General features: G+C 39.5%; 1 protein-coding gene across 1 annotated transcript in view; it reads right to left on the reverse strand.

Moving 5' to 3' along the window:
• APP (amyloid beta precursor protein) overlaps positions 1-25,685 on the reverse strand; it is a 210,383-nt gene that overhangs the window by 42,248 nt on the left and 142,450 nt on the right. The window contains exons 8-12 of the mRNA XM_035545590.2: positions 23,595-23,728; positions 15,732-15,806; positions 14,452-14,610; positions 3,062-3,190; positions 870-969 (exon numbers count right to left, since the gene is read on the reverse strand). Of these exons, the coding sequence (XP_035401483.1) occupies positions 870-969; positions 3,062-3,190; positions 14,452-14,610; positions 15,732-15,806; positions 23,595-23,728 (597 nt within the window). The remainder of the gene's footprint in view (positions 1-869; positions 970-3,061; positions 3,191-14,451; positions 14,611-15,731; positions 15,807-23,594; positions 23,729-25,685) is intronic.

Genomic DNA, 25,685 nt, shown 5'->3' on the forward strand with positions numbered 1-25,685 from the left:
ATTCAACTATTTCTTTGTGTCCTCCTAGCCCCCTCCCCAGCTCTGTTTTCTGATCTCATCCCCAGCTTTCTAAAGCTACCTCACAAGTACAGGCACATCTGCTTCTTAACCTGTGCTTTGGACACTGGAGAATTCATCGCTACTCTCTGTCCAGTCTCTCACATGTCCTAAACGTATCCTCATCCTTACTACAATGGTACAGCCTTATTTTATACAGAAATCAATAATTTACCAAATGAATGCATGACTGGTAGGATACTGCCAAGTTGCATTTATTAACCCCTAGTCATTACCTACATTTTTCTTGGATGCTTGTGCCGGAAACTAATTTTTCAGCTGGGGGATTTCCCAAATGACTGCATCAGATAATGTAAATGCTTACGACATCAAATTAAATATCCAAACCCAGGAAGGATTTGCTAAAGCTACTGATTGTAAACAGCTGTTTCTATATAGCATGGAGGCTCCAAATGTAAATTAACATATTTCAGGGAAAATATTAACAACAAAGGTCATATGATGATGTCACTGCATAGATTATACAGGAATTAATGAAGTCCACATATAATGATAACGAAACTCCATTTAAAGAAATAGGAAGTCTCCTCTGAAAGCAAATTATGAGCAAGATATTCCATTTTGTCCCTCTAACAGTCCAGTCTCTGCTAGCCCACTGTCTTAATTTAACTTTAATTTGCCTTCCAAATGTTCATTATAACTTGATTTATAATTTAAGAACACTGGCAAATTTGTTCTATTAGTCAGCTGGGACACTATATCAATAGAAATAAGATGCTATATTTTAGCTTTTGGTGGTGATTTCTCACCACAGAAATATTTCCCTTTTTCTGTATTAACAGATTGCATACCGACTTCATCCTGGATTTCCTCAGCCACAGCAGGCACATTGTAGAGGAAGGAGAGAGACTGGTTCATGCGTTCATATATCACACGTAGATGTGTCATAACCTAAAGAAATAAAATATTTTTAGGAAGGGAATACTACTATTAGTAGTCATTATCACAAATTTTATAGGTTATATAGGTTATAACAGGAAGACAGTTTTCACTTGTACTAGGTATAATACTCAGTATGTTCTATGTAGTGAAATTGTCAAATCAATTGCAAAATTCACCTCTCTTACATAGTGTGCTAGATGCTCCTCCACAGAAACTACCTGAAATGCCATGAGAGTAAAATAATTTAAATCAAGGATTTACATTTGCAGTGGGGTAGAGCATGTATACAAACAGCTAATGTGGCAGAAATCCGCAGCCTCATTTACCCTTCAATAATGCGTAAATTTGCCCATACCCATAAGCTTCTGCATGACATGCAAGCCAAGTGAGGCGCAATGATTGCCGGATCATAATGTTGTTGTTTTTTTTCTTTATCCTAATATTGCAAAAAAAACCAGCCACTCCCTGAAGAAAGCTTCAATTTTCTTGTTAAAAGCATTTGAAATATTTTCATCTGAAAACAAAAATATTTCCAACCAGAAGCATTACTGTGCTGTCTCATGTGATTACAACTCTACTGCCTCAGGTTCCCACACACTGCTATGTGTTGAGTCATGACACCCCATGATACAGTTCCCCAGGCTACTTTCCACAAGTATCACCTCTCTTCAGTAGAAAGGGAAACTGAGGTGCATCTTGGAAGACTTAGACCACTGACAAGGGCAGTTAGGCCTAAAGAGGAAAATGGGTTGCAGACAGCAATTTCAATGAAACAATGCTAAAATTCCTTCAAATTGAAATAAAGTATTCATGCCTTTCAACAAAATATCTTGTTTTCCATTTTCTACTGAAATAAAAACTCCCCAAGAGTTCCTCCAGCCTACAGTCACCCAACCTTCTAACCAATTCAAGAAGCAAAGATATTATAGAATACTCACTCCTATGGCAATACACTAAGCTTGATACTTTAGATTTAGATACTTCTTGTATCTAAATGTCAGTTTCCATTCTTCACCTGTGCTGCCAAACAGTATGTCGTCTGCAAAATTCCACTTGTTTCTGTTATTAAATAATCCAATGTTTTAGAAGCTAAAAAGTCATGTTAGGTGCAAAAGGAAACGCTTTAACATTTACAATGTGGGAAAGCTGTCTAAGATCACTGCGGAAGATGGTTATAGTGTGCATTTCTAACGCTAGCAATTTCAAGCCAGCACGATCTCAATGTACAAGTCTGGCTGAAATAGATGTTTCAGAAATTTAATATGCAAATCATGTCATTCAAAGAGGTATATGGTTTTGATTTGGCTTTTAGCGATGCCAATCAGTTCGAAAACTGTGGCTGGAACAGAGCTTCCTGTTGCATCCTGCAGAGGGAACAGAGGCAGATTCTGCAGATTACAGCACACACTTTTAACAGCTTATCCGTTGTGCCTACAATTTTAATTGCTGTTTTGAAAGCCAGCTACATCTTCAGTCTTTTTTGCTTTCTCACCCTCCATGATTTACAAAGGCAACATAAAAGCTGTTCCAAAACACAAACATTGAAGACTGCAGTAACATTCAGCAGTTAAAATGTCATGAACTTCTGTGCACATTTTAAAAAACATGTTAAACTCAAGTGCATTGCAGTAATCATATTTATAGACACTGTAAGTACCTCTGCAATGACTACAGAAAGGTTGGTTGCAGTCAGATGGCTCTACCACTTCTGGTTCTGCTGCTTCAGCTGGATGAAGCATAACCATACGTGGTAGCTAAATCTATTACAGACATTTTCCCAGAGGTATTATTTACCAAAGCAATAATAAAAGCTCTGGGTATAACTGCTTTGGAGGGCTCCTTGGGAAGTGCCCACGACCGACTCACTGTCTCACTGTCTGGGTAGACAGAAAACTTGCTTTTCAGTTCTTCTCAGAAGACAAATTATACTCACACAGTTCCTACATCACTTTGCCTTAATCTTCTGGTGGAAAGCAATTTATTTTTTATTGCATCTAAAACTGTCTGTGGAAAGTTGTCAAATATTTTTTTAAAATAAGTTGACAGAAATTTCACAATGGTTATGAACAACATGACATTGCTAACCCTCAGTGGGGATTACCTGAGATCTGATTTGGGCAGCTTTCTTTGGGTCTACCATGCGGACGTGTTCAAAGTGTTTGAGAGTATGCTGTCTGTCTTTCTGCTCAGCACGCACGTACTTCTTCAGCATGTTGAATACGTGACGAGGCTATGGGGAAGAAACAGGAAAAAAACCGGTTCAGTTTAGGAAAACACATGTTTTAGTTCCTTACCTTGGAGGTGTACCCCAGAACACTTGGCCAGCTCTCACCTGCAAGAGCCATCTTCTGAAAGCACGCCTGACTTCCCCAGGGAACACCCGGTCATTCAACCCATTCAGCACAATGCTCTGCTGAACAGCAGTTGTAGGTGGTGCACATGGTGATGGGGAGGGCATTCAGATTTCCTCCCTGACCATAAACAAAGTCTGGATGTTGCTTTTCTTTGTCTGCTGTACTGTTGTCCCAAGAAGACAGCAACTGACGTCTCAACATGCTAGTTAACAGACACCCAGCATCTGTTTCCTTTGGGCTTCCACTGTCCCCATCAGACTCTGCTTCTCCCCTCGCTCCACTCTAGAAAGTGCCATCACCCAGGCTTCAATTTTTGCAACTGAAAACCACTAGTAGGCAAATCCCTTCTAGAAAACGCTGTGGAACATGAACTCTGTCAGAAGCATTTCAAAGATTGCTCACATACGCTCTACTATGCTGAATATTCAACTGGGAACAATATCCATCAACTACAGTTAAACCTGAGACAACAAAAAACACTAGAACTTGTTTTGTCAACAGAAAACTGAATGCACACGTCCAAATTCAAACCAGCAGGTAAGTAACCTGCCCAACACCTGCACAGAAGACGATCTGAAAGCACTACCCTATCCAAGCCAAGGAATAATCAACAGACATGACTACAGAACTTACTAAATAAATTCGAGACTGTTCTGTCCTGTCACGACTGCTATACCAGCAGAAGAAAGAGGAAAGGAACAGCTGAGGTATGGAAGGTACACATTCAGAATATGCCACTGACTGAAAAGGTTTAAGAGAAAGAAGAAAGGGCCACCTCGTTGGTTCTGAAAGTACCCAACTTGGGTGCCAGATTTTTTTTAAATCTTAGCCTATGTATATATTGCAGGTGGTTTTAATTAGTAAAAACCATTAAATATATGACTTAAGATATACAATCGAATAGGAACAGAGGAGAGAACTGTACCTGAAGGGAACATGAAAAATATACACAGACTGATGGTACAGCAGTGATGGCTATGAAACATGTATTTCTACGTATTCTCCTACTCTGTACAATAATACAATAATACAGTGCCAAAACAGGAACGTGTTCTCTAGTGTTCAGCTAAGTCATCAGTGTTTATGACGACTCTGGCAATCCAAGCCCCCTTGCCAACTCTGCTTGCAATGTTGTGCTTGTGCATCTTTCCTGAAGCTGTTGAACAGTGAAAGGAATGAAGCTGATACAGATGAGAAGGAAGGGTATGGCCATCTTACTGTGCGGGAAATTAAAGAAAGAGCAGAAGAGGTGAGTGGCCATGCTGGGCACTGGCAGGGATACTGGGGAACAGGCAGGGAAGTGACAAAATAAGCGTCAGAAGCTCCGTGCACAGTCTTCTGAAGCAAGAAGAACCGTGGGCGAAGTTGGAGCTTTAAGACTTAGATTCACGGACAAATATAGATCCTGAACTAATTTAACATTTACACAAGAGATGAATACTAAGCTACAGAGCTTTAAGATTTAAGAATCTCTTCAGCTTAAGATAGGCAATAGATTTTAAAATGTCCAAAGAGAGTAAAACAAAGGTTATTTGAAGAAGATTTTTTGTGTAGAAATAGAGAGATGTGAAGCCGTTCCCTGCCAAAGGATTAAACTTGGTGGCTCCATGACTGAGAACTCATTCATGAAGAAATAACCCCAAACCACCAAAAGCCAAGCACCCTGCGATAAGGTTGCAAGAAACTGTGGACAAATTCTGGGAAGTAAGCAGTCCTTACAACATTATGGCAACAGCAAAACAAAACGAAATGCCAACTGTAAAGGTTTATAGGAACAAAGGTTGCAAGACCAGTGAGGTTTACAACAACAGCATTTTGAAGATAGAAAACATTGTTCCCTTTCCTGACATTTTAGCTTTCTTTTCCCCAAGACACATCAAGATAGCAGGTTACGGCAGATTAGAGAGAAAAGGATTAAGTTCTATTTCTTCAAGAGATACTTCAATTGAAGTGTCATGTCTAATGCCAGAAGGGTATATTTTTCATTTTCCCTCAGTGTGTCTGCATTCACTGCACTATGCCAATGGAACTTTCACATCAAGAGTCACAAGTAGACTTATTACTAGGACAACAATTTGAAAATACCTGTCAAATACCACTAGCAGTAGTAGTCACTTGGGTAAATTGGCAGCCCACTTTCAGTGCATTTTCTAACATTGAGAAATGCCCCAGACTTCTCTCTATGAAGGAGAAACAGACATGGATGCCTTTAGCGTGTCTGTCCGAGCAATTTTCCTGTGATGGTAGCAGAAAACGGTGATTTAAGTATAGGACAATGTAGAAAGAATAATAAATGTATTAAATGCAAGGTATTTCCTTACAGGTTTTTTGGTGTTAAGATTTTAAAACTAGCCAGATGCACATTTTAACCCTGAGGGTCAATCTAGTGATCTCACTTTGCCTAAAAGCTAGTGATGTTACTCTAACAAAATGTGATTTAAAGCTAACAAATCCCTGGAAAGCATTTAGTTACCTCACACAGACTTACAGGGCTATCATGATCAGCTAGGCACCACACCATGCAGAAGTTCCTAGGATGGATGTGGGCAACTATAAAAACAATAGGATTCCCTGAACATCATGAGCTGAGGTACACACATACTCAGGCTACCCTGAAGTGGTACCCAAACTTGCTTAGGAACCCTGCCTAGCATGTATACTTGTCATTTCCAACAACTTCTGTATTGCAATCTTTAGGAAACATGCCCTGCCTTGACCATTAAGGTCATACAGTGGGTATTTTATCAGACAAACAAACAAAGGTGGTAGCATCCCTTGGACATTTGTCATAAATTAAAATGGCTCTGCTTCCTTGCCCTAAAATAGCTGCCAAATGGCCCAGATGCATTCGATCAAGTCAGACTTCCAACCTTCCCCGTAACTTTGAAATGCAACTGCCTCACGATTTCAGGGCCTTTGCTGAAGGCTAACCAACCTGTCAGGGCTGGTGCCAGGCTACCACAGCCCTCCACAGGGCTTTGCATATGTGAGTGTGGTCACCATAAATGCAGACCATAAATTCAACTGACAAAAGTTTTTTTCTCCTCCACACCTAGAATTGTAGGCCTACTGCTTGCAAACTTTTAACAAATTTGTGGCCCAGCAAAAACATCTCTCATCCCAAAGTCCTGCCTCCATATTGTATTGCACACACACTGTCTTTTAAATGTCATTATGAAGTGAACTGGTTCTGCTTAAAAATCCCAGCCTATTGTGCACTTTTTGCACAGAGACTTGCACTAGAAGTTGCCCCCAAATCTATTGCTCCGGGATTTGCCTCCAATCCTCTTGCACCAAATAGTGATATGAACTCTTCTGACAGTAGAGCGGAGGGGCCACAATAAACAGTCCAGCACAGAGGTGAGGAAAGGCTCCACAGGCTAAGGAGATGCCATCAGACCCTGTGGCTGAAGCTGTTATGTCCATGGCCATCTATTACTTCAACCCTAGGCAGAAGCCCCGAGATTACATTATAAATGAAAGTGTTGCTAATACCAGCTAATTTAGGTTCTTGAGGCCTGAGCTTTGACACTGCCTATGACAAAAGAACAAATGGCTGATGGATGCCAGAGCCAGCTTTGCACCTCTCGCTTTACATAAATAACGTACCAAGCACCAAAATTCATTAAAATATTCTGCTTTTAGCATCTGTAATTCTTCTGCATGTGTTGTCACGGAAAACTCAATGTATTCATGTCTGTAGTTATCTTTAAAAAAATATCTTACAGAATAACTAAACCTGAATCAGCCACCAGGGGCTGCCTAAGTGCCTCATGAAATAATTCCATTATTTTCAGTTGTATTTGTTTTGTTGGCTTGTTTTTGTCGGCTTTCCTCTGAAAGAGACCAGGATATTCCCAACACGACTTCCACTATCCCCATATTTTTAGTTACCCTGGCCAACACTACTGGCATCTGCAACTGAGCCAGTAACCAGAATGACCAGTGACTTCCTGAGCAACAGGATCCAGTACTACATTCAGAATGCTATCATTTAGCAAGGAATGTTGTTCAGTCAGGAATAATATTGGTTACTGAGTACTGGAAAACTCTGGTCTGGCTGGCAAGAAGCTTAAATCCACAGTATCTTGGAACACACTCATTATTTAAGTGAATGTAGAAAAATAATATGAAAACATCTAATAAGCACTCACAGGGCAATGCAGAGTGAAGCAGTCTGAAGTCTTCTGTTACATGCAGCTTCTGACTATTTCAAGCACGTTTGGACACATCATTTACTCCTATGAAACCTATTCTAAAGATCCCCTTCTGAAACACCTACTTTTTATCTAACACTAAGCACAGACAGATCATAGTCCTTTTACAAGATATCATGACAGGCTAACAGATGTCTGTGAGTATTTTAGTTGTTAGTCTCAAATTCTGTTTATCCTGGAGAATGTTATCGAAGTATTGCTTTATATGGAGTTTTTGTATGTTGGGACTTGCATGTATTCAACCCACAGTAGACAGATTCACAGACTACTTGCATGGAATATGCAGACCATCTAGGCTGATGAAGCACCATTAAAACGATAACTTCCCTGTAGTGAATATGCCTATTGTCTTATTAAGATGACAATTCATTCTGTGGATATATAGATGCAATCCCGACAACCTATTAAAAGGTTTCCAGCTGTATGAGACAAGCCTAAACAAAGCAGAAACCACCGATGACAACTTGGCTACCTGGTGGTGAGATTCAACCCCAAACCCCACTGACTCTTCAATCCAGCATGGATAAAGGTGCCTTTATTTCAAGTAGCATCTGCTTAGAGATAAGATCACTGACATCCTTTTTCTAACGAGGAAACATTAATGTTGCAGTTTATCTCCAAACAGACACCAGTGGGATCTGCTGGCCTAGGATTGTTCTGTCCTTAAATATGCAAAGTGTTTCTAGCATCAGTCACTGGAGAACATACATTCTGTTTCCACTCCAGCTTTTTAGGCATTACAAAAGGCAAGAACTATATTTCATAAAATGCTCAAAAGCACTTTTGAGTTCTTCTGGAGGAAATAAATTTACACTTGCAAGCCATTTGAAGACAATGTTCATACCATAACATGGCTTAGGATGATAGTATTGGTTTATCAAACACAACAGAAGAGCCCTGCAAAAAGAAGCCTGCCAGATGTTCACACAAAATTCTAAATGGAGAATATTTAGTGATTATATTCCATACATATCTGTGCCATCTTAGCAAGGATTTTGTTAGCTTGATTTTGTTCTAGCTAGCAGAAAATGTTTCTTACCATTTGTCCATAACACAATTAAAATAACTCACAACCTTTACAATTCTTTATACACTCTCTCTCAGTTCTAAGTTTCAGCTTCATTAGTAATGAATTCCCTTGGAATGGAGACAAGGTAGGTTCACTCATATCTGCAAGTTTAGAGAATGAAAACTTCATACCTTTTCTGTAGATCATTTACAAGAAAATGTAATTCACTGATCTCTTCCTAACCCCCCAAAAGGAACCATATATGAGATCTAAAATTCCATGGGAAATTCTGAGCTGGCTTGTAATTTTGATCAAAATTCCCTCTAAACCAGAAAGAAAAGTTTCACAACGCTGTATTTTATTATTTCATCTTGCCTTTAGAGAAACGTTCATCGCCAGTCCTTTCTGATCACTGCTCTTGAAATGTGCAACAGTTGCTTATTTTCATTCACTTATTAGGAATACCTCATATACCATATTAGGTATTTTATCTGCTGTGTTATTAACTTATGGGTCATGTTTGATGCAGTTCATTTTAGGAACATTCAAGAAAGGCTGACTAGGGTGATGCAAGACTTTTCTCCCATGTGAAACTCCCATCCAGCTACCTTTCGTGTTGAGTTAAAGATGTCTTCTCATAATTTCTGGTAGTTTGCAAGGAAACGTGTAGCCACACACATCGCTATAATGGTACTCAAAACTTCCCTTTGCCTACTCTCCCAAGGACTTTTCCTGAGGCAGAATAAAATGAAAAGTATTTGATTCAATCTCGTTAGTTGCTTTTCAGGATTTGAACTTACACAACTTTGACAAATTAAAATAAATTTGGTCTCTGTTCACTCTTTTAAAACTTTGGATTTTAGCTATGACGACTCTGTCAAAGTTTTGCAGAACTTAATACCCATCTGGAATTGCCTCTTCTGTCTTCAGTTAGCTCATATAAAAAAGCCTACTGGCAAGACTAGGTGTATGACTATACCACATGCTCCAGCCCACAAACTAGGGAAAAAACAAGAGAGTCTGGTTTTATTCACCGAAAAGCCTCAGAAGCTACTGGAAAACTGACTTAGGTGACCATGTTTCTCAGTCTGACCTGGTTTAAAAGCAAAGATGAAATCCATGCTATTTCACAAATCCCACAAAACTGAGCGTATGTGAGAAATTCCACATCTGTAACTTTACAGGTTTAGGGGAGCAGGATACAGGGTGGAGTATTAGAGCTGAAGTGATCTCTCCGAAGGCACAGAAGGATTTTTATCACAAGATCAGCAGTGACGCTTTGGCCTGCCTCCAACTGCATATTTCCACAGCAACCTCGCTGGACTCGGAAAAGGCTTCCAGCTTCCAGAATGCAGAGGCACTGAGTAAGGGCCCCTCTGCAGATCCCTCTTCCACGTCCAAATAGCTGAACTCAACTAGTTTCAGCCCACACTAAGCTCTCCCCGCATGAACAGACGCTGCTCTCAAGGCACAAACAGTACCCTGAAGGATTGTAAGGGCAACAAGAAAAAAAATACAGCAAATAAATTCAAATGAATTAATGTACATGCTAGGGTTGATCCTAATTACCCTGTTCTGTTCAATAGTAATTTACATCTCGGTAAAATAGTTCTGAAGTAGAAGAAACTGGCTTTAATTATTATATGCTCACTTTACTCGATGCACAATGTAAGGAGGTTAATTAATTACCTTTCAAAGATTTCCTGTATGTTTCCTTGCTCTGAAACCCTTTATTTCACCACTATGAACTGCGTTTCTTTTCTGCATCTCTCCACCACATCTCCCCCCCCGACTTCCCACAGAGAATAGGCCTCTGTTACCAACGAAGATTTAACAGGGCGACATAAATCCAAGTAAATTTGACATGCATGTGAAAAAGGAAATATAAGCAAATTACAGAACCAAGTTGCTTGCAAAGACTGATTCGTTTGAATTCCTCTATTTAACTTGCAAAATGAAGGGGAAAATCTCCAACTGTTTTAAAAACTAGAAGCATATTAGTTCCAACTGCCACTAATCCGCCTTTTCTATAGTAAAACCATCAAGCAGAATGAAACAATACGGTATTTTGATACTGGATACTGAACAGCTGCACCCCATTTTCAAAGGCAACAAAGTATAGCAGCACAGCTAAGCTGCCTCAGGAATCAGGAATGAGGATCAAATTTAAGTTTCTGGGCAGCTTGCATGGCAGTGCTTTTGAGAACACAACAGTACAAATACTTGGTTTCCCTCATACTTATGTTCTAATAGACCTTGAAGCTACGTAATTTCACTTCTGTATGCTCCCTGGCTACCTTGCTGCTCAGACTGGCATCCCGATGAACTCCTGTGACACTGGCATTGGGCAATGATCTGTACAACATCTGAAAAAATCCTGCAGTTAGATTTTTTGTCCCAGTACTTAAGCTGTTCATAAAGGATTCCCAGACATTTTGTAGTTTTAGGCAGAATGGCACTGAAAACACCCATGCCGACTGCAGTACAGGTAGAGGACGGCGTGAAGCACACGTAGTTGAGCATACTCCCTGGCACAACAGAAATACCCTACTTTCCTACTTGACAGGAAAATCCCCAAAGCTGCTCTGTGGAGCCACCCTGCGCAGAAGGACTTGGGGGTGTTGGTGGATGACAAGCTTGAAATGAGTCAGCAACGTGTGCTTACAGCCCAGAAAGCCAACCGTATGCTGGGCTGCATCAAAAGCAGGGTGGCCAGCAGGGCGAGGGAGGTGATTCTGCCCCTCTGCTCTGCTCTTCTGAGACCCCACCTGGAGCCTGTGTTCAGCTCTGGGGCCCCCAGCACAAGAAGGACATGGAAGTAGTAGAACATGGCCCAGAGGAGGGCCACGAGGATGATACAAGGGCTGGAGCACCTCTCCTATGAAGAAAGACAGAGGGAGCTGGGGTTGTTCAGCCTGGAGAAGAGAAGGCTCTGGGGAGACCTTACAGCGGCCTGCCAGTACCTAAAGGGGGCCTGCTGGAAAGCTGGGGAGGGACTCTTGCCAGGGAGTGCAGTGATAGGACAAGGAGTTTTTAAACTGAAAGTTTTTAAACTGAAAGAGGGTAGATTTAGATTAGACATTAGGAAGAAATTCTTTATTCAGAGGGTGGTGAGGCACTGAACAGGCTGCCCAGAGAAGCTGTGGATGCCCCATCCCTTGGAGGTGTCAAGGCCAGGCTGGATGGGGCTTTGGGTCACCCGGTCTGGTGGGAGGTGTCCCGGCCCATGGCAGAGCGGTTGGAATTAGATGAGCTTTAAGGTCCCTTCCAACCCAAACCATTCTGTGACTCTATGGTTCAGAATCTACTTCTGTTGTAAACATATTCATAGCAAAGCACTTCATTTGAAACATGCAGTGGAAGTGGGTTCTTAAAAGTATTTTTACCTAACTTAGAAAATTTTCCCCTTTTTTAAAATTACTTAACAAGTCATCAGTAAAGTTATGACTTACTCTCCCAAAGACCACACAATTGCATCAAATGTCCCTTTTAGCTTACTAGGGAACCATTTCTCTGCCAGAGAAAAATATATAGCTGGGGTATCAGAGTTAAATTTTCCATTAATTCCGTTTTCTCTTTGGCTAGGCAGCCAGAGTTTGGATTTAGCATATACTGAAATTTCTGGCACCTTAACTTATCCCTGCAAAGCGGTTACCAGACTGGACTCATTCATTAGGCCATTCAGCTATAATTAATCACTGCTCAGGTTTCACCCTCTGCTTCACAACAAAACCAGATAAATCCTCCTGCTGAATTAAAGATCATTTTTTTCTTGTGTTTTGGCACACATCTGACTGGCAGTTCAGAAGCACGTCTGAACTGTCAGTAACTACAGAGTATGCAACAAAATAGAGCTGGGTCAAGAACTAGTACCTTTAACAAGACCGGCAGAGGGACTCTTAGAAGACTAAGCTTCTGTTAACTCTCAATAGTTTCAACTTAATTTTGATTAGCCCCTTTATAGGTAGCACTTTGATATGATGTTACCTTCTTGTTTGCTGCCTGCACATTTTAGGGTGATCAGTTTTTGAAGTGACAAGAATATAGGATGTATGCCAGTCTTTAATAGTGTCTTCAAAACTTATTTCTGATGGAGTTACCTATTAAACAGTGTTCACTGACACTGTCTTTCAGGCCCAATGCTCTCCTATTAATAGTTAATATATTATTAATTTAAATGTCCTGGGAGCTGACTACATGCAACCCAAACATAAAATGAAGATTTTTCTGGTCCCAAAGACGGTGTTAACATTTTTGCCCCTTAAAGTTCTGCAACTACAGTTCACTTTATTTTTTTTGCACGAGATGTCATCTGCATTCCACAAACATGAAAAGTCAAGTTCTCTTGCGCTAGGAGTGAAGTTGCACATTTTGAGTGCTCAAAGACTATTCTGCAGTTATATGTGGTCCTCATCTTTACTTTCCACAACCCCAGATACCTGTAGAACCAAGCTGACAGCCTGATCAACGCACTGCTTTAAATCAAATAATTTTTCTGGGATACTTTTCAGACAAAGTTACATTTGCACAAGGCTCAACTTTACTGCAAGAGCTGATTGGTAAAAGACAAATGTGAAATTGTATCTGTGGTGAACTACTCAAAGCCACACAGCAAAACAGCAAACACAGCCTGCAGCCGTTCTGTGCACTCACCACATCTCACTTTCAGTTCCGAGACACAGACTCCAGTTTCCTAAAGGAAGCTGCATACCAGTCCATAACTTGCAAATGTGTCTGCCAGTGAGACGCTGGAGTCCAAGCCTTTCACAACCCTCACAACAGTCAGAGGTTATAATACACAGCATCTCGCAGTCAGACCAAATAACATCCTCTACCACATTAATACTGACTTGTCTTATTTTCAACAAACTGCTATGTTGCAAAATAAAGATTAACTCTTCATACAGCTACTCAGAGGTTTCCATGTGACAGGTGGACAACACAAGATTATTCTTTTACTTGGCATGCAGTAAAAACAACAGTTCTGCAGCATGAGGTGTAGAAGAAGTTTGTTGATAAAGAATTATGATGATGATCATTTTCCCATGCTCACTGAACAAGCCGGTTTCTCTACAGAAGGAAATTCGCTTAAAATATGCAAGTTTACTATTGTAGTCAGATTGATGTAATTCCCTGTGAGGCCAAATTCGGATTCAATTGGTACATCTTACACTGCTGACCCAAAAGTCTTTTAGTGACATAATGTTTTTTCCATCTACGAAGTGTCCAAGAAATGAGAGGTATATAAAACATTTGACTGTTTTCCCCACAGTGTTCACATAGATTCTCTTTTTCTGGAGGTCATAAACTAGTTGGTTTTGGATTGAATATAAACATCACAGATATGCAATCATTAAAAATTCCATCCAAATCCTCATTCTGGATTTAATGTTTACACCACAAATAGCCACCACATGTAACATGGACAACTCAGAATTGCCAGTGTGGTGTCTTCACACCATCCAACAATCCTCACAAGATCTTTCACCAAACAGTTCAACACACAAACCAGAACACAAGCACCCTCATCCTTAAGCTCCTTCTTAACATAATGAAATATCTTACTGTGTACCACTTGGAGGGACCATATCATCATCCTTTAGCAGGATCTGAGAATGGCTTCAATTTCAGGCAACTAAATCACTGCAGTGTTCTTTGCCTAAGTATCTTTATGCATGTATGTATGTATCTACCTACATGTATGGATGGGGTGTGTGCCTGTGCCTGTATTTACGTAGACACTAAATCTAAACTTTTAACTTTGAAATTGACTGATAGGTAGCTGCAGTAGATCTTGTACGGTGCACACTTGTTGCTTCATAGCTGGACTGTACCTGGCATACATTCTTTTTCCCCAGGATGACTAAAGTGACTTTGACACAGCCAACGGGGCTTGTGATACTGCACTTACTCTGGGTGGGACAGTCTGTAGGGCTGTGATATAGTTCTCCAGAGCAATGCGGCGACGGTCATTCAGCATGGCTTCCACCCGTGCCATGTGAGTCTCCACCAGCTGTTGTCTTTCATTTGCTGCTTCTTGTTCCAGTGATTCCACTTTCTCCTGAAAATGCTGAAAAAACACCCATCACAACAGGAACAGTGAAGACATCAGCAGACAAGCGCAGATGTGAAAAACTGTGTCTGCAAATCACCAGTATGCTTCCCCATGACAGTCTGCCTTGGCTTCCAGAATCTCTGTACTGAATGCACTGTTTATTGATTTCAGCAGGAACTGCTGATGTCCTCTATTCCTGAACACCTGGCCACATTTTATTAATCAAATATTCCTTACATGTTCAGCACAACCACCAATGAATCCTTCATTTGACCCCTCAGACTGTTCAACACTAAGGAATTCAGTCTAGAAGAAAGTGGAGTTTGGCAAGCACTTTCCCCCTGCAATCATGAAGACTTTCCACGTACCAAAGTGACTTTACAAACAAAACTACCTGGTGGGGAAAAAAAATAAAAAATTCAAGCCATACAGAGTCACTATAATTGCTTACAAATTGGCCATCAGGAAGAAAAAGTGAGCTCAAACTCATTCCAATAAAGGAAAAGTTTCACTGGGCAAAATATACAGAGTGCAATGTTGTGGTATTTAATATGCAATGCAGTCTGGTTCTCAGTGTTACCTTTTTATAATTTTGCACTGAATTCCTCTTGGCAGTACTGAATAATACCTAACATTGCCACAGTGGGTTTCAAGGAGTGTCTGGCTTGTCAGAAATTTTGAATTATAATATTATTTTGATAAAAGAATTTCTGATTGAGGGTTTCTTTCAGATAAAACTGATGGTGATTCCTTCCTTAAATCACATTTTTCATCTCTGCTTTGAGATTAGGTCCTGCAGCTTACTAGTTTATCACACCCTAAATTTTGAGAAGGACTCACAGGAACTGAGTTTTCAGTTCTCACTGATGGCAAATCGAAATTCAAGTCAAATTCTCTCTCTCTACATACACACTAGTCATCAACTCGCTAGTTCTGCACTTCTGTTCCAGAGACTGGCTGCTAAATACAGAGACACCCAGCAGCCTCTAACAGCTGGAAACAAAGATAGCAACAGCAAGAGCAGAAAATAACATTAAATTCCCATATAATTATGTTTTAAAATTATACCACCACTCACATCCATTGTATTTCAACTGCAGCCCCAGCTGTAAGGTTGCAGTAGCATTCTCCTTTACCTGGATAACAGCTTTCTTGTCAGCCTTTGGCAAGTTCTTCGCTTGGCGTTCTGCTTCTTCCCATTCTCTCATGACCTAACAAACAAAACACAGAGTGTGACTTTCAAATTTTCCTCTCTTGTCTCAGGGCCCAGAAACAGCCAAGCACTGTAGCTCAGACAATCATCTTTTTATATTCCTCCCCTCCTTTTATCTCTATAAAAAAACAGTTACAAAATTTAACAAAGGCAGAATCCTGTTATTAAATTAAACAAAAACTGAACCACTGTGTCTGAACATTGTACCAAGCTCTTATGAAACTTCATGATGAAGCAACACAGCAGTCAACCAACCCTCAAGAAAAGGAAGTGGAAGCCTCTACAGTGAACACACCAACCCCTCTTCATCTCAGACAAAAAGGAAAATGTTTCCATCTTAGTGTATGTCCTTGGTCAAAAGAAGCAAATTTCTACTCATCTTAAATGACTTTTCTGGGGGGGAGGGAGGTGGGAGGAATCACATTTTTTTTAGATTTATTTGGACTATATCACCGGCCTTTGAGTGGGAAAGATCAGGAATTACATACAATTTGTGCTAGTCTGTTCAACAATAGGTGCCAAGCATTTCGAGAACTGAATATACTTTTGTCTCAAGGACAACAAAGACAGAAAAGACAATCTAGAAGAACTTTCAGCGTTATTCCTTTCAGCAATATACGAGGCCACATCCTGCACAACAGAGGGCAGTATTTCAATAACCAGGAAATGAGTTACTCTTAATTAGGCATTCATGACATCTGAAACCTTCTCATGGTCTTACTTATGGACTTTCCTCACTTCATAACTGGCACATACTCCTCACGCATACTCCTCAGACAATACTTTTATGGAGTAATTGCTGTTGCCAAATGCAGTGCACACAAATATGTGACTTGTTTATTTGCAAGATTAGCACAACGTCAGAAAACAAAAGAAACCTATAAGCAATTCCTCAAAACGCACATTTCCTCTTCTTTCTCACCCAAAACCACACTTTCATACCATTTATAACAGAAATTCTCAAACATACCCTTTCTAAAGGGGATTTAAGAAAAGCTCAGAGCTCATACGTACAACTGAAATTTCACCAGGATAAATACCAAAGGCAAAGTATATCTGCTGTGTCTCACGTCTGCTAGTTGAGCCTCAACCACTCAGCTCCTGCCTCAGGCTCCCTAGTTTTCCAGCGTGATGGACATCATTAATCAGGTTCTTTCCTGGACACATTGGAGAGTGCTGGTGGTGCCTGTGCCATTTTACAAAACCTAAAGGCTCAAAGGAGGCTTTTACAAGTCCCATTTCCTGAAATGTAATCCCCTCTCAGTCCTATTTGGTTGTAGACCCTAACAAATAATCTGCATACAGACAATGGCACTCAATACTGACTTCATATGTGAGATCTTATTGTCAAGTTTTCAGCTTTCTTTTGACTCAAACCTTGGGAATTTATTTCAAGACAGCAATAAAGCAGTCATAGTAAAAACAGACCAACATACTACCAGTGCAATTATTTTTCAGTAGGAAACTCTGGCCTCAATAATGGCTCAAATGAGTGGAGAGAGATTTGGATAAGCAAATGTGATTCTCAAAACTTTTATGTAGGAAATGGTTTTGTCTACGTCTGGGCTTCAGCAGCAGCATGGTTAGACAGCAGTTGCTGTAAGTACAAAGGCCTGAAATCACTTAGGACTTAAGTTTCAGCTTACAGTTCCCAGAAAGAAGATGAGTGAAGTTAAGATTGTGATTTCTAAGAATTATAATACAGCCTAAAAATACCTCTTCAATTTATGTAATCTTTTAATCAGATAAATACATACCAATGTGTAAATTGTACCTAAGCTCTCATGAGGTGAGAAACCAAAATTTACAAGGAGACATGAAAATTCATCTGCAAAGAGTTGTAGTAAGCCGCTTACAAAAAGAGGATGTGCTGTGCTGTGCACTCAATTTATAGGTTGAACCATCACTGTTACTTTCTTAGTGCACAAAAGATTGTACTGCTTCTCCAACAAAGCGGTACTAAAGAACACGAAATGACAGTGCAATTTAGTACACTGTGATGTGTTCTTGAAAAAAAAACAACAACACCCAACTTACTGGTGTTCAGAGTGCTGCTCTATATTAAGGGCACATTAGGTATTCATCTCTTAATAGTGCACTTAGGCCATATGATTAAGGTGGCCTAGAAAATGTAACTCACAGACACAGGCAGCATCTTTCTAGAGAACTGGAATGTCAACAGTGCCAGGGTGTGAGCATTACAGAAGACCCACAAACCATGGCATTAATTCAAGTGCTAAACTACAATGATACGTGTTAAAGCTTGAGCATTGACCTAGATTGGCAAGTTTATGATTCTCTTCTCCGCCCCTCCTTTTATGCCTTCAAATCACATCTCTGACATCTGCTTAATACTCTTTTTCACTATGAATGAGCAGTCAATGGGTTTTCAGAACAACAGCTCCTTGCAATTTTATCCCCAAACTAATCTTGAAAAATTTAAAGGCAAAGACACTCTGCTAATCCATATGATGAAAACGAGTATTGTGGGTAACAGGATAAAGAGACCTTTGACTAGATCAGGTCTCTCTGCCTATTTTATTTCTTCAAATCTTTTAAAGCATTGAAGGTGGGATGACAAACCGAAAGGCTACACAGGTAGCTGGGAGGAATGTAAACTAAGGGATTCAGAGTCCAGTTCAAGTATGAGAGCGAATGGCTTGTGAAGAAAAAAAGAAGAAAAAACAAACAAACCAGAGTGACATGGCTGTTTTCAGAAACAATATTAATTGTAAAGATTGCAGAAACTCTGCTTTGAGTGTTGTTTTTTGCAGTTGGGAAGATTTCAATGGTTGAAAGGGGTGTGGGAGCATGTGGGTGTGCTCTAACTGGGGACGTAGTTGCCCTACAGCTACATATGGGCAGTTCCTACCACCAAGACAAAAGTTGGGCTCTCACTGAAGGCCAGACCTTCACAGAATTATGAGTGATTAACAAATGTATGACAGTACTCCGTGGGAAACCAACAAGCAGAAAGGAAACAAAAGAAAATTAATTTTCCAGATATGTATGTGCAGAGAAAGGCCGAACTTGTCCAGTGTGAAGTTGTAAACCTATTCTCCTTTACTGAAAGCACAGACCTATCAAAGCCACACAGATTTATCGCTTTTCAAGGTTTGGCTGCTTTATGCCAGGAAAATGACAAGTTCTGGTTGAGATTTAAGAAGCAAGTTGTTTCAAAGTCAAACTTCTTCAGAACTCAGGACTTACTGCCTTGCAGACTCCTTTTGAAATCGGGCTGTAGGGGACAGCAAGAGGGAAAAAGGAAGCAAGGAAAGTGTCATTCATTATTAAGAGCAATGCTAAGTATGAAAATCTCATTACACTGAAACCAGCAGAATTTATTCCCATTTTTTTTACGCTGGTGCACAGAAGCACATCTGCAAGGAAAGAACTTAGACATTTGGGTTACACCAATCACACCAGCAGAGGTGTTTGACTGAAGGCCTGCATAGATAGAATGTCAAAGTCATCACAATATGATGAGTACTTTTGTCGAGGGCTTTTCTTTCACACTTAAGTCTTGACCTTTTTTCTGGTAATAACATCATTAAATCTCTTCAAAGAACCCTGAATGTAACTGAGGGTGGTAACTACTACTAAGCCGACAGCTTTACAGAAGGAAAGAGCCCTCACACGCAGTAACAGAGACAGTGTAATCCAGGTAATATGGTACTGTTGGTACTAACAAACCAGCAGACCTCTCAAGGATGCTGGAACAAGCAGCATACAATGATCCAAAGTGGTGGTGAACAGCCAGCCAACTCTTGTTACCCACGTCTGCTTACAGATGAACACTATCAGCTACTATGGGTTTGTTGATGTGACCCTACCTGATGAATATAAGAAAGAAAAGAGCTTTGATATCCCTCTGGCACCCCTCCAAATTATGCACTGATGGGTGTCACCCTTGGTATGAGAGAGGAGGGATGCTTTATACTATGTAAGAAACTTTCTTCTCTTCTCACATTTACTAAGGAAGACTTCTTCCTATAATGTTTTGAAATGTATGTACATTGTATTGCATACAGGTTGTGAGGGGGGAAATAGAAAGTAAGCAAACCCTGATTAACCAAAACTGTATTCAATGTATGGAAAATATCTTCTGAGTTGCTTAGAGGACTAATCTTCCTCTCCCAGGAGTCTAGACACAGACCATGCATTTTAATGTACACTGTTTGATGACTAACAGGATCAAACACTTTGTTTTAGATGCATTTTGTGTTTCATTTTTAAAACTATGCTCTCATCACAGAAATAAACTAAAAATCTTGAACACAACACTAGCTCTCACTCTCAAGTTCAAGCTGGTTGAGGACTGCAGTATTTTCAGATACTTGCCTTGGAAACGAACTTCCAAGAAGCACGACTATTCTGGGAGACAAGGTATCATTAAGTTCCTGTCATAAGTACTGTGCACAGTATGATACCCAAAACATTGTCAACAGCCATGGGAAGAATAAATATAAGACACCAGGACATCTCAAGATGTTTTAAGGAAAAAATGTGTAAATGTACTGCTTTTTTGAGTAAGGTCCAGTACCTGGTTTCTCCAGGCTATTTAGCAGCAAGTATTTAAGTGAGGGAACTGTACAAAAGTTAAGGAACTGGAAACAAAGAAAGGGGAATTGTACCAAAACAGGAAACAACTAGGGCAGCCTGAGATAAATTAGCATATTTTCTCCCTGTTACATAAGAGAACAGCAAACATGTAAAGGTTGCATATGAATGGCTAGCCTGTTTGCACGGGGAACGCAGTTTTGCTGTTATTTGGAGTAGCATTACTTAGGAAAAGTTAAAAATCGTATGATAATGTAATGCTCTTTTTACAGCACTGCTTTGGAAAGATTGTAAGACTTGTTCCTCCAGATGCTGTGCAGATGTAAAGGCACAAAAAACCTTCACGTCTGAAGTCTGCAGGCATGGACACTTAAGAGCAGAAGGGACTAAAACTGTGTGAGGTAGAGGTGCATCAGGTCATTGTACAAGAAGAGCACAGACACCCCTAGTAAGGAAGTCTGAGGAGCTGTGAACGATGAACCAACATGACCATGCACAGAAGCAGGGTCTCTTCTCTGCCTGTGTATTTTTATGCAAAGGGAGAAGAAACAAGAGTTGTGACAATTTCATGTTGAACAACGGGAAAACTCAAGAAGAGAACACACAAAAAATCTGCATTTGCCATGATATGCTTCAATTAAAATATTTAATCTCAATTTATTTTTTAAATGCTACGCTTTCCTACTTCTTAGATGATTAGGCTTGATATGTGAGCTAGAAAACATGTTTTTTTTTCATAATTAACTGTTACAAAATAAAGTGTGCATTAAATCAGTACTGTTTTAAAACCAGCTCATTTATTAAATAAATATCTGTATTTAGTTAATAACTGATTTACTCCTGATTATGTCATTTATCAAGATTAATGAAAGACTTGATCATTTCATAAAAACTGATCATCCGCTAAGACATAATCATTTGCTCTCTTTTAATAAAAGAAAAAAGGGCATTTCTGCTCCTTTATTACCCCCATTTTTCAGCTTTGAAAGAACCAGACTTTGAGCTACTAAGCCAAAAATGAATAAATATGTTCAGTGCAGCTGGACGGCTTAACTAGTCCACTCTACTCTCACTAGCATGGACACAAAGGCTAAGTTGTTTAATTTATTTGGCATTCTTTTTGATGTAACAAGTAACAGCTTCAAATTAATTTTTAGTTAAATACATATTAAGAAAATTCCTGATTTTAAAGGCAATGTAAAAAGTAATTTTTAAATAAATTGCCAAAAAACAGGCCAGTGGTATAGGACCCAGAGATACCACAGTTCACATGAGAAACAAGACATGGAATGGTAAACTAACTGCTTTTTCTCCCTGCCCATAAGATCTTTTATTTTTAAAACATTTGAAACATTAGGTGGGAGAAGTTAGCTCAGTGCTATACAAGACATTACTCATAGAAAGGAAACCTGATTTTTAAAAACTGAAGTTACCTCTCTTCTTAAAAGCTCTGCAGGTGTTCTGCATACTTCAAGACAAGTACTTTAATGTACTTTAAGCTGTGATTTAATCATCAGCATAGGCATATGAAAGATCAGTTTGATTCTCTTTCTTTCTTGAGGTACCTATTGTGATTTCTCAGATCTGATTTAGCTTGATGAACTGCCCAGAGTTGTTTTTTTGTGTTTTTTTTTTTTTTTTTTGTAAGAATGACAAGGCAGTGAGCTGAGAGAGCTGACCTGCCTCACCCCACAGCTGTACGCTCATTAGTGCTGACAGGAAGGATGGCTGGGAACATCCTAATGAGGGCAGAGCATGTGGCAGTGCCAGCATGATCTTCAGTCAAACCCTTGAACCACAGCCTTCATTTATCGAGTTCCCCCAAATGAACATGGTAGAGCATGCAGAGCATTTACCCAGAAGCTTTCTGAGGCTACAGTTCAGTAGCTTTTCCAGTTAACTTTCTTAGCCTGAAGCACTGGTGCTGTATATCCTCCCTGTATGCTGTTTCTGGGTGCCTATGCATTTCATTAGTTCTTCTGCGCAAACCTTTCAGCTTTGCAGAAAATAAAAAAAAACGCAGTTTTTACAGAAATATTGCCCTTAATTACTCAGCTCAACCTTTACACTGCATATTGAATTTTAGAGACAATGGGAGGAGAATTTGAAGACTATTCCAGGAAAAGCTGCCATGTTTACTGTATGTGGTTTCAACCAGTGACTGCTTCATGTAAGATGCCCTGGCCTATTTACTAGAAAAGTGCAAGATGTATCTACAGTACTAATAGAGGGGGACTTACTCTAAGAGTCTAATCTCAGGTTTACTCAAACGTTATAGCGAAAAGCTAAAGGTTAATGTGTCAGTAATATACAGAAACACTGAAAATGCTACAGGGGAAGAAAGTTACAAAGAAAAAATAATTATTAAAATATCTACATGGTATATGCAGTGCATCTGAATTATACTATATTAATTTCTCTGTTGTTCCATCCTAAAAAAATATGCATCACAGGCTCTCCTTTAAACCTTTTATATTTTTTCACTGCTGTTATTAGAGCGGAACTGTTGCAATTTTTATTGGTATTTCTGTTATAAAACCTTCTTCTGAAAGAACAGATATCTCTTCTCTTAGTGTTCAATAAGATTAAAACCAGCATATAGTTTCAGGCTACACAAAGCTCTTTGGTTAAAGAAAAAAAAGAGTTGATTCAGTTGGACTGGTTGAGTTCAGAAGCACTGATTTCTCCTCTTTGCCTTGGCTTTAGATGCATTTAATGTTACCTTGAGGCTCAAGAGCATTAGATGAATATATGCAAGCTTATGTTACACCAGGGCATGGCCATGTGTGCATACACCTGGAAAATGAAGCTGATTACAAGCAATCTACCTTAGCCTCTGCAAAGGAAGGATGAATAACACTGGTAAAGCTCTTTATGTATATATAAGAATAGTATCACACACCAAACATTCTTCAACAAAGATGAGAGCAATTTTTAACAGACTTTTTTTTCTTTTTTTTTTTCCTACCAGCATAAATAGCTGTAGCAACTTAGGGCCACAGCTGTGATCCAAGCACAAGCAGATGACCTTGCCAGCTCCAACTGAATTCTTAGATGGAGTCAGAAAGGCAGTAAATACAGCATTGCAGATGGGCAGGGCAACTGGCACAAGCCTTAGGAAACATGAAAATGAAGGTCGTCGAGCATCTTACAACTTGAGAGACAAAGATCCCTGCAATGTTTAGGGATAAATCTACAATTCTATGATAAAGAAATCTCCCCTTACCTGAGACATCCTTTCACGATGCTTGGCTTCAAGTCTCTCCTTGGCTTTCTGGAAATGGGCATGTTCATTTTCATCCCCGGGTGTCTCCAAGTATTTGTCAACAGCATCAGGAGTGCTAGCAGCTGTGGTAGGGACTGAGGTAAAGTTTTGAGAGAGGGAAGGATGGAAGAAGAAAAGCAGAATTTCTACTTTAGTACAGATAAAATTTAGTTGAACCAGGCAAGAAACATCTGTTCTAATTTTCATCAGAATAAAATCATTCATGTAGCCTCAGAGGAGTATATTACATGCAGCAAATACATAGAAATATACAAATAAATAAATAAACACATATATATTCTCCCCCTCTCCCTCCTGTGTTATGATCCAGGAGAAACTCTTCAGCACGAGCAGAGCAGTATTATTCAAAAAGGTTAGAAACCACTACCAAAGGAGAGAATTAGAAGGAAAAAAAAGCTTGGCAATGACTAAAGTACATAGACCAGCAGAAAGCCCTTTGCAAACGACATGCTTTGTATATTAGTTTATCTTTTAAAAGCTGAATTGTAACACACGAGTGCCAATGCAAATACATTTTAAAGCACCTCTGGACCCCGTGGCACTTTAATAAAATACCTCGAATCCTTCCCTTAATGATAGTTTGGCCTCACAAATATTTACTTTATTTGTAACAATGTTGACTAATAAAACCCCTCATGGATACTGGAAACAATCAGAAAGCATGCACTAATGACCAGCCATTCCTGTCAGATAACTAGGCTGTACCTATGCACTGGTAGCAGGAAGAGGTGCGATTGGTGTAATTCAAGGAACAATTCTGTAGCAGTAACATCCAGCGACTCCTAGATTAAGCAGTGTAACATTTCTGTGCTGGAGACGTAACAGCAATTAAAAAAACCTCTAATTTTGTTCCAGCTACATTATCACTAAAATCTTCATTATCTAATTAGTTTCTTTTCCCTGGTCACAGTTTGTTCAACAGTTGCAAAGTTAATTTTAAAATTTTAACAAACAAATACTGTACACAGAGCTGCACAGGATTTCTTTAAAATCTAACGACTACATGTACAATAGTTTACTTACAGAGGTGGTATGTTTTACTAGGAAGACTGATACAGGTAGAAAAAAAACCCCACAGGATTCCCTGCCTTCAAACGTTTCTCAAGTCTTCAACAGAAGCAAACTTCAGTCTGAAGATTAGGCTGAGCAATAACAACCAATATATATTTATGACGACTCTCCTCAAAAAAAGTTGAAATATAAACACATTTATGTTGGCTGAATTATTTTTTTAATCATCAGTTAGAAGTTCAAGCTCTCCACATATTAGTCCCAACGAATGCATCCTCAAATTTTAAGAAAAGCTTAAACCAAAATCCAACTTGTTCCTCAGATTTTATATTAGATGTCTAACACCAAATGCAAAACAAAACAAACAAAAGGATGAACAGAAAGCCTTGGCTGCATTTGAGATATGTTCTGTGTAAAAGACATAGATGGGTTTAGGTTGCTGCTGATGGAAATTGCACAATGGATTTTATATGTTAGTCACTGGAACAAAGGATAGGCCTTGCTAGTCCCAAAATATCTACAAGCAACTTCAAATATCTAATGGAGAAGTCATAGGCACTGGAAATTGCCACTCCTTCCACCATTTTCAGATGTTTCATAAATATTTAGTTGCAAGATTTGCATTTTGTCAACCTTTGTATTACTGAAGCATTGCACCAAACGAACAGGAGCAAATGAAGTTCCTGACAAGCCACAAAAGTTGCGGAAATAGAGTATGACTCTCAGGCTACTCCTACAGCTTCAGACAATTTAAATTCTCTAATATATTATAAAAGCATAAAGATTTTATTTTGCTTTCAATTCTCAATGTTAACAACTCATTTTCAATGATATGTGACTGCAATATTACTATTACAGTTTCAAGTGTCAAACGAAGGAAAAGTAACTACACAAAGGGGTGAGGTATGGGCTCCCTAACTCTCATCCTCTGCCACATTCTCTCATGTATCTATACACACTGTCCATGTGTGTACAAATCGTAACCTTTTGTAGCTATCAGATGTACTATTGAGAAAGGGC

This window comes from Cygnus atratus, chromosome 1 (assembly GCF_013377495.2).
Source record: "Cygnus atratus isolate AKBS03 ecotype Queensland, Australia chromosome 1, CAtr_DNAZoo_HiC_assembly, whole genome shotgun sequence".
In the NCBI taxonomy this organism is placed as follows: Eukaryota; Metazoa; Chordata; class Aves; order Anseriformes; family Anatidae; genus Cygnus; species Cygnus atratus.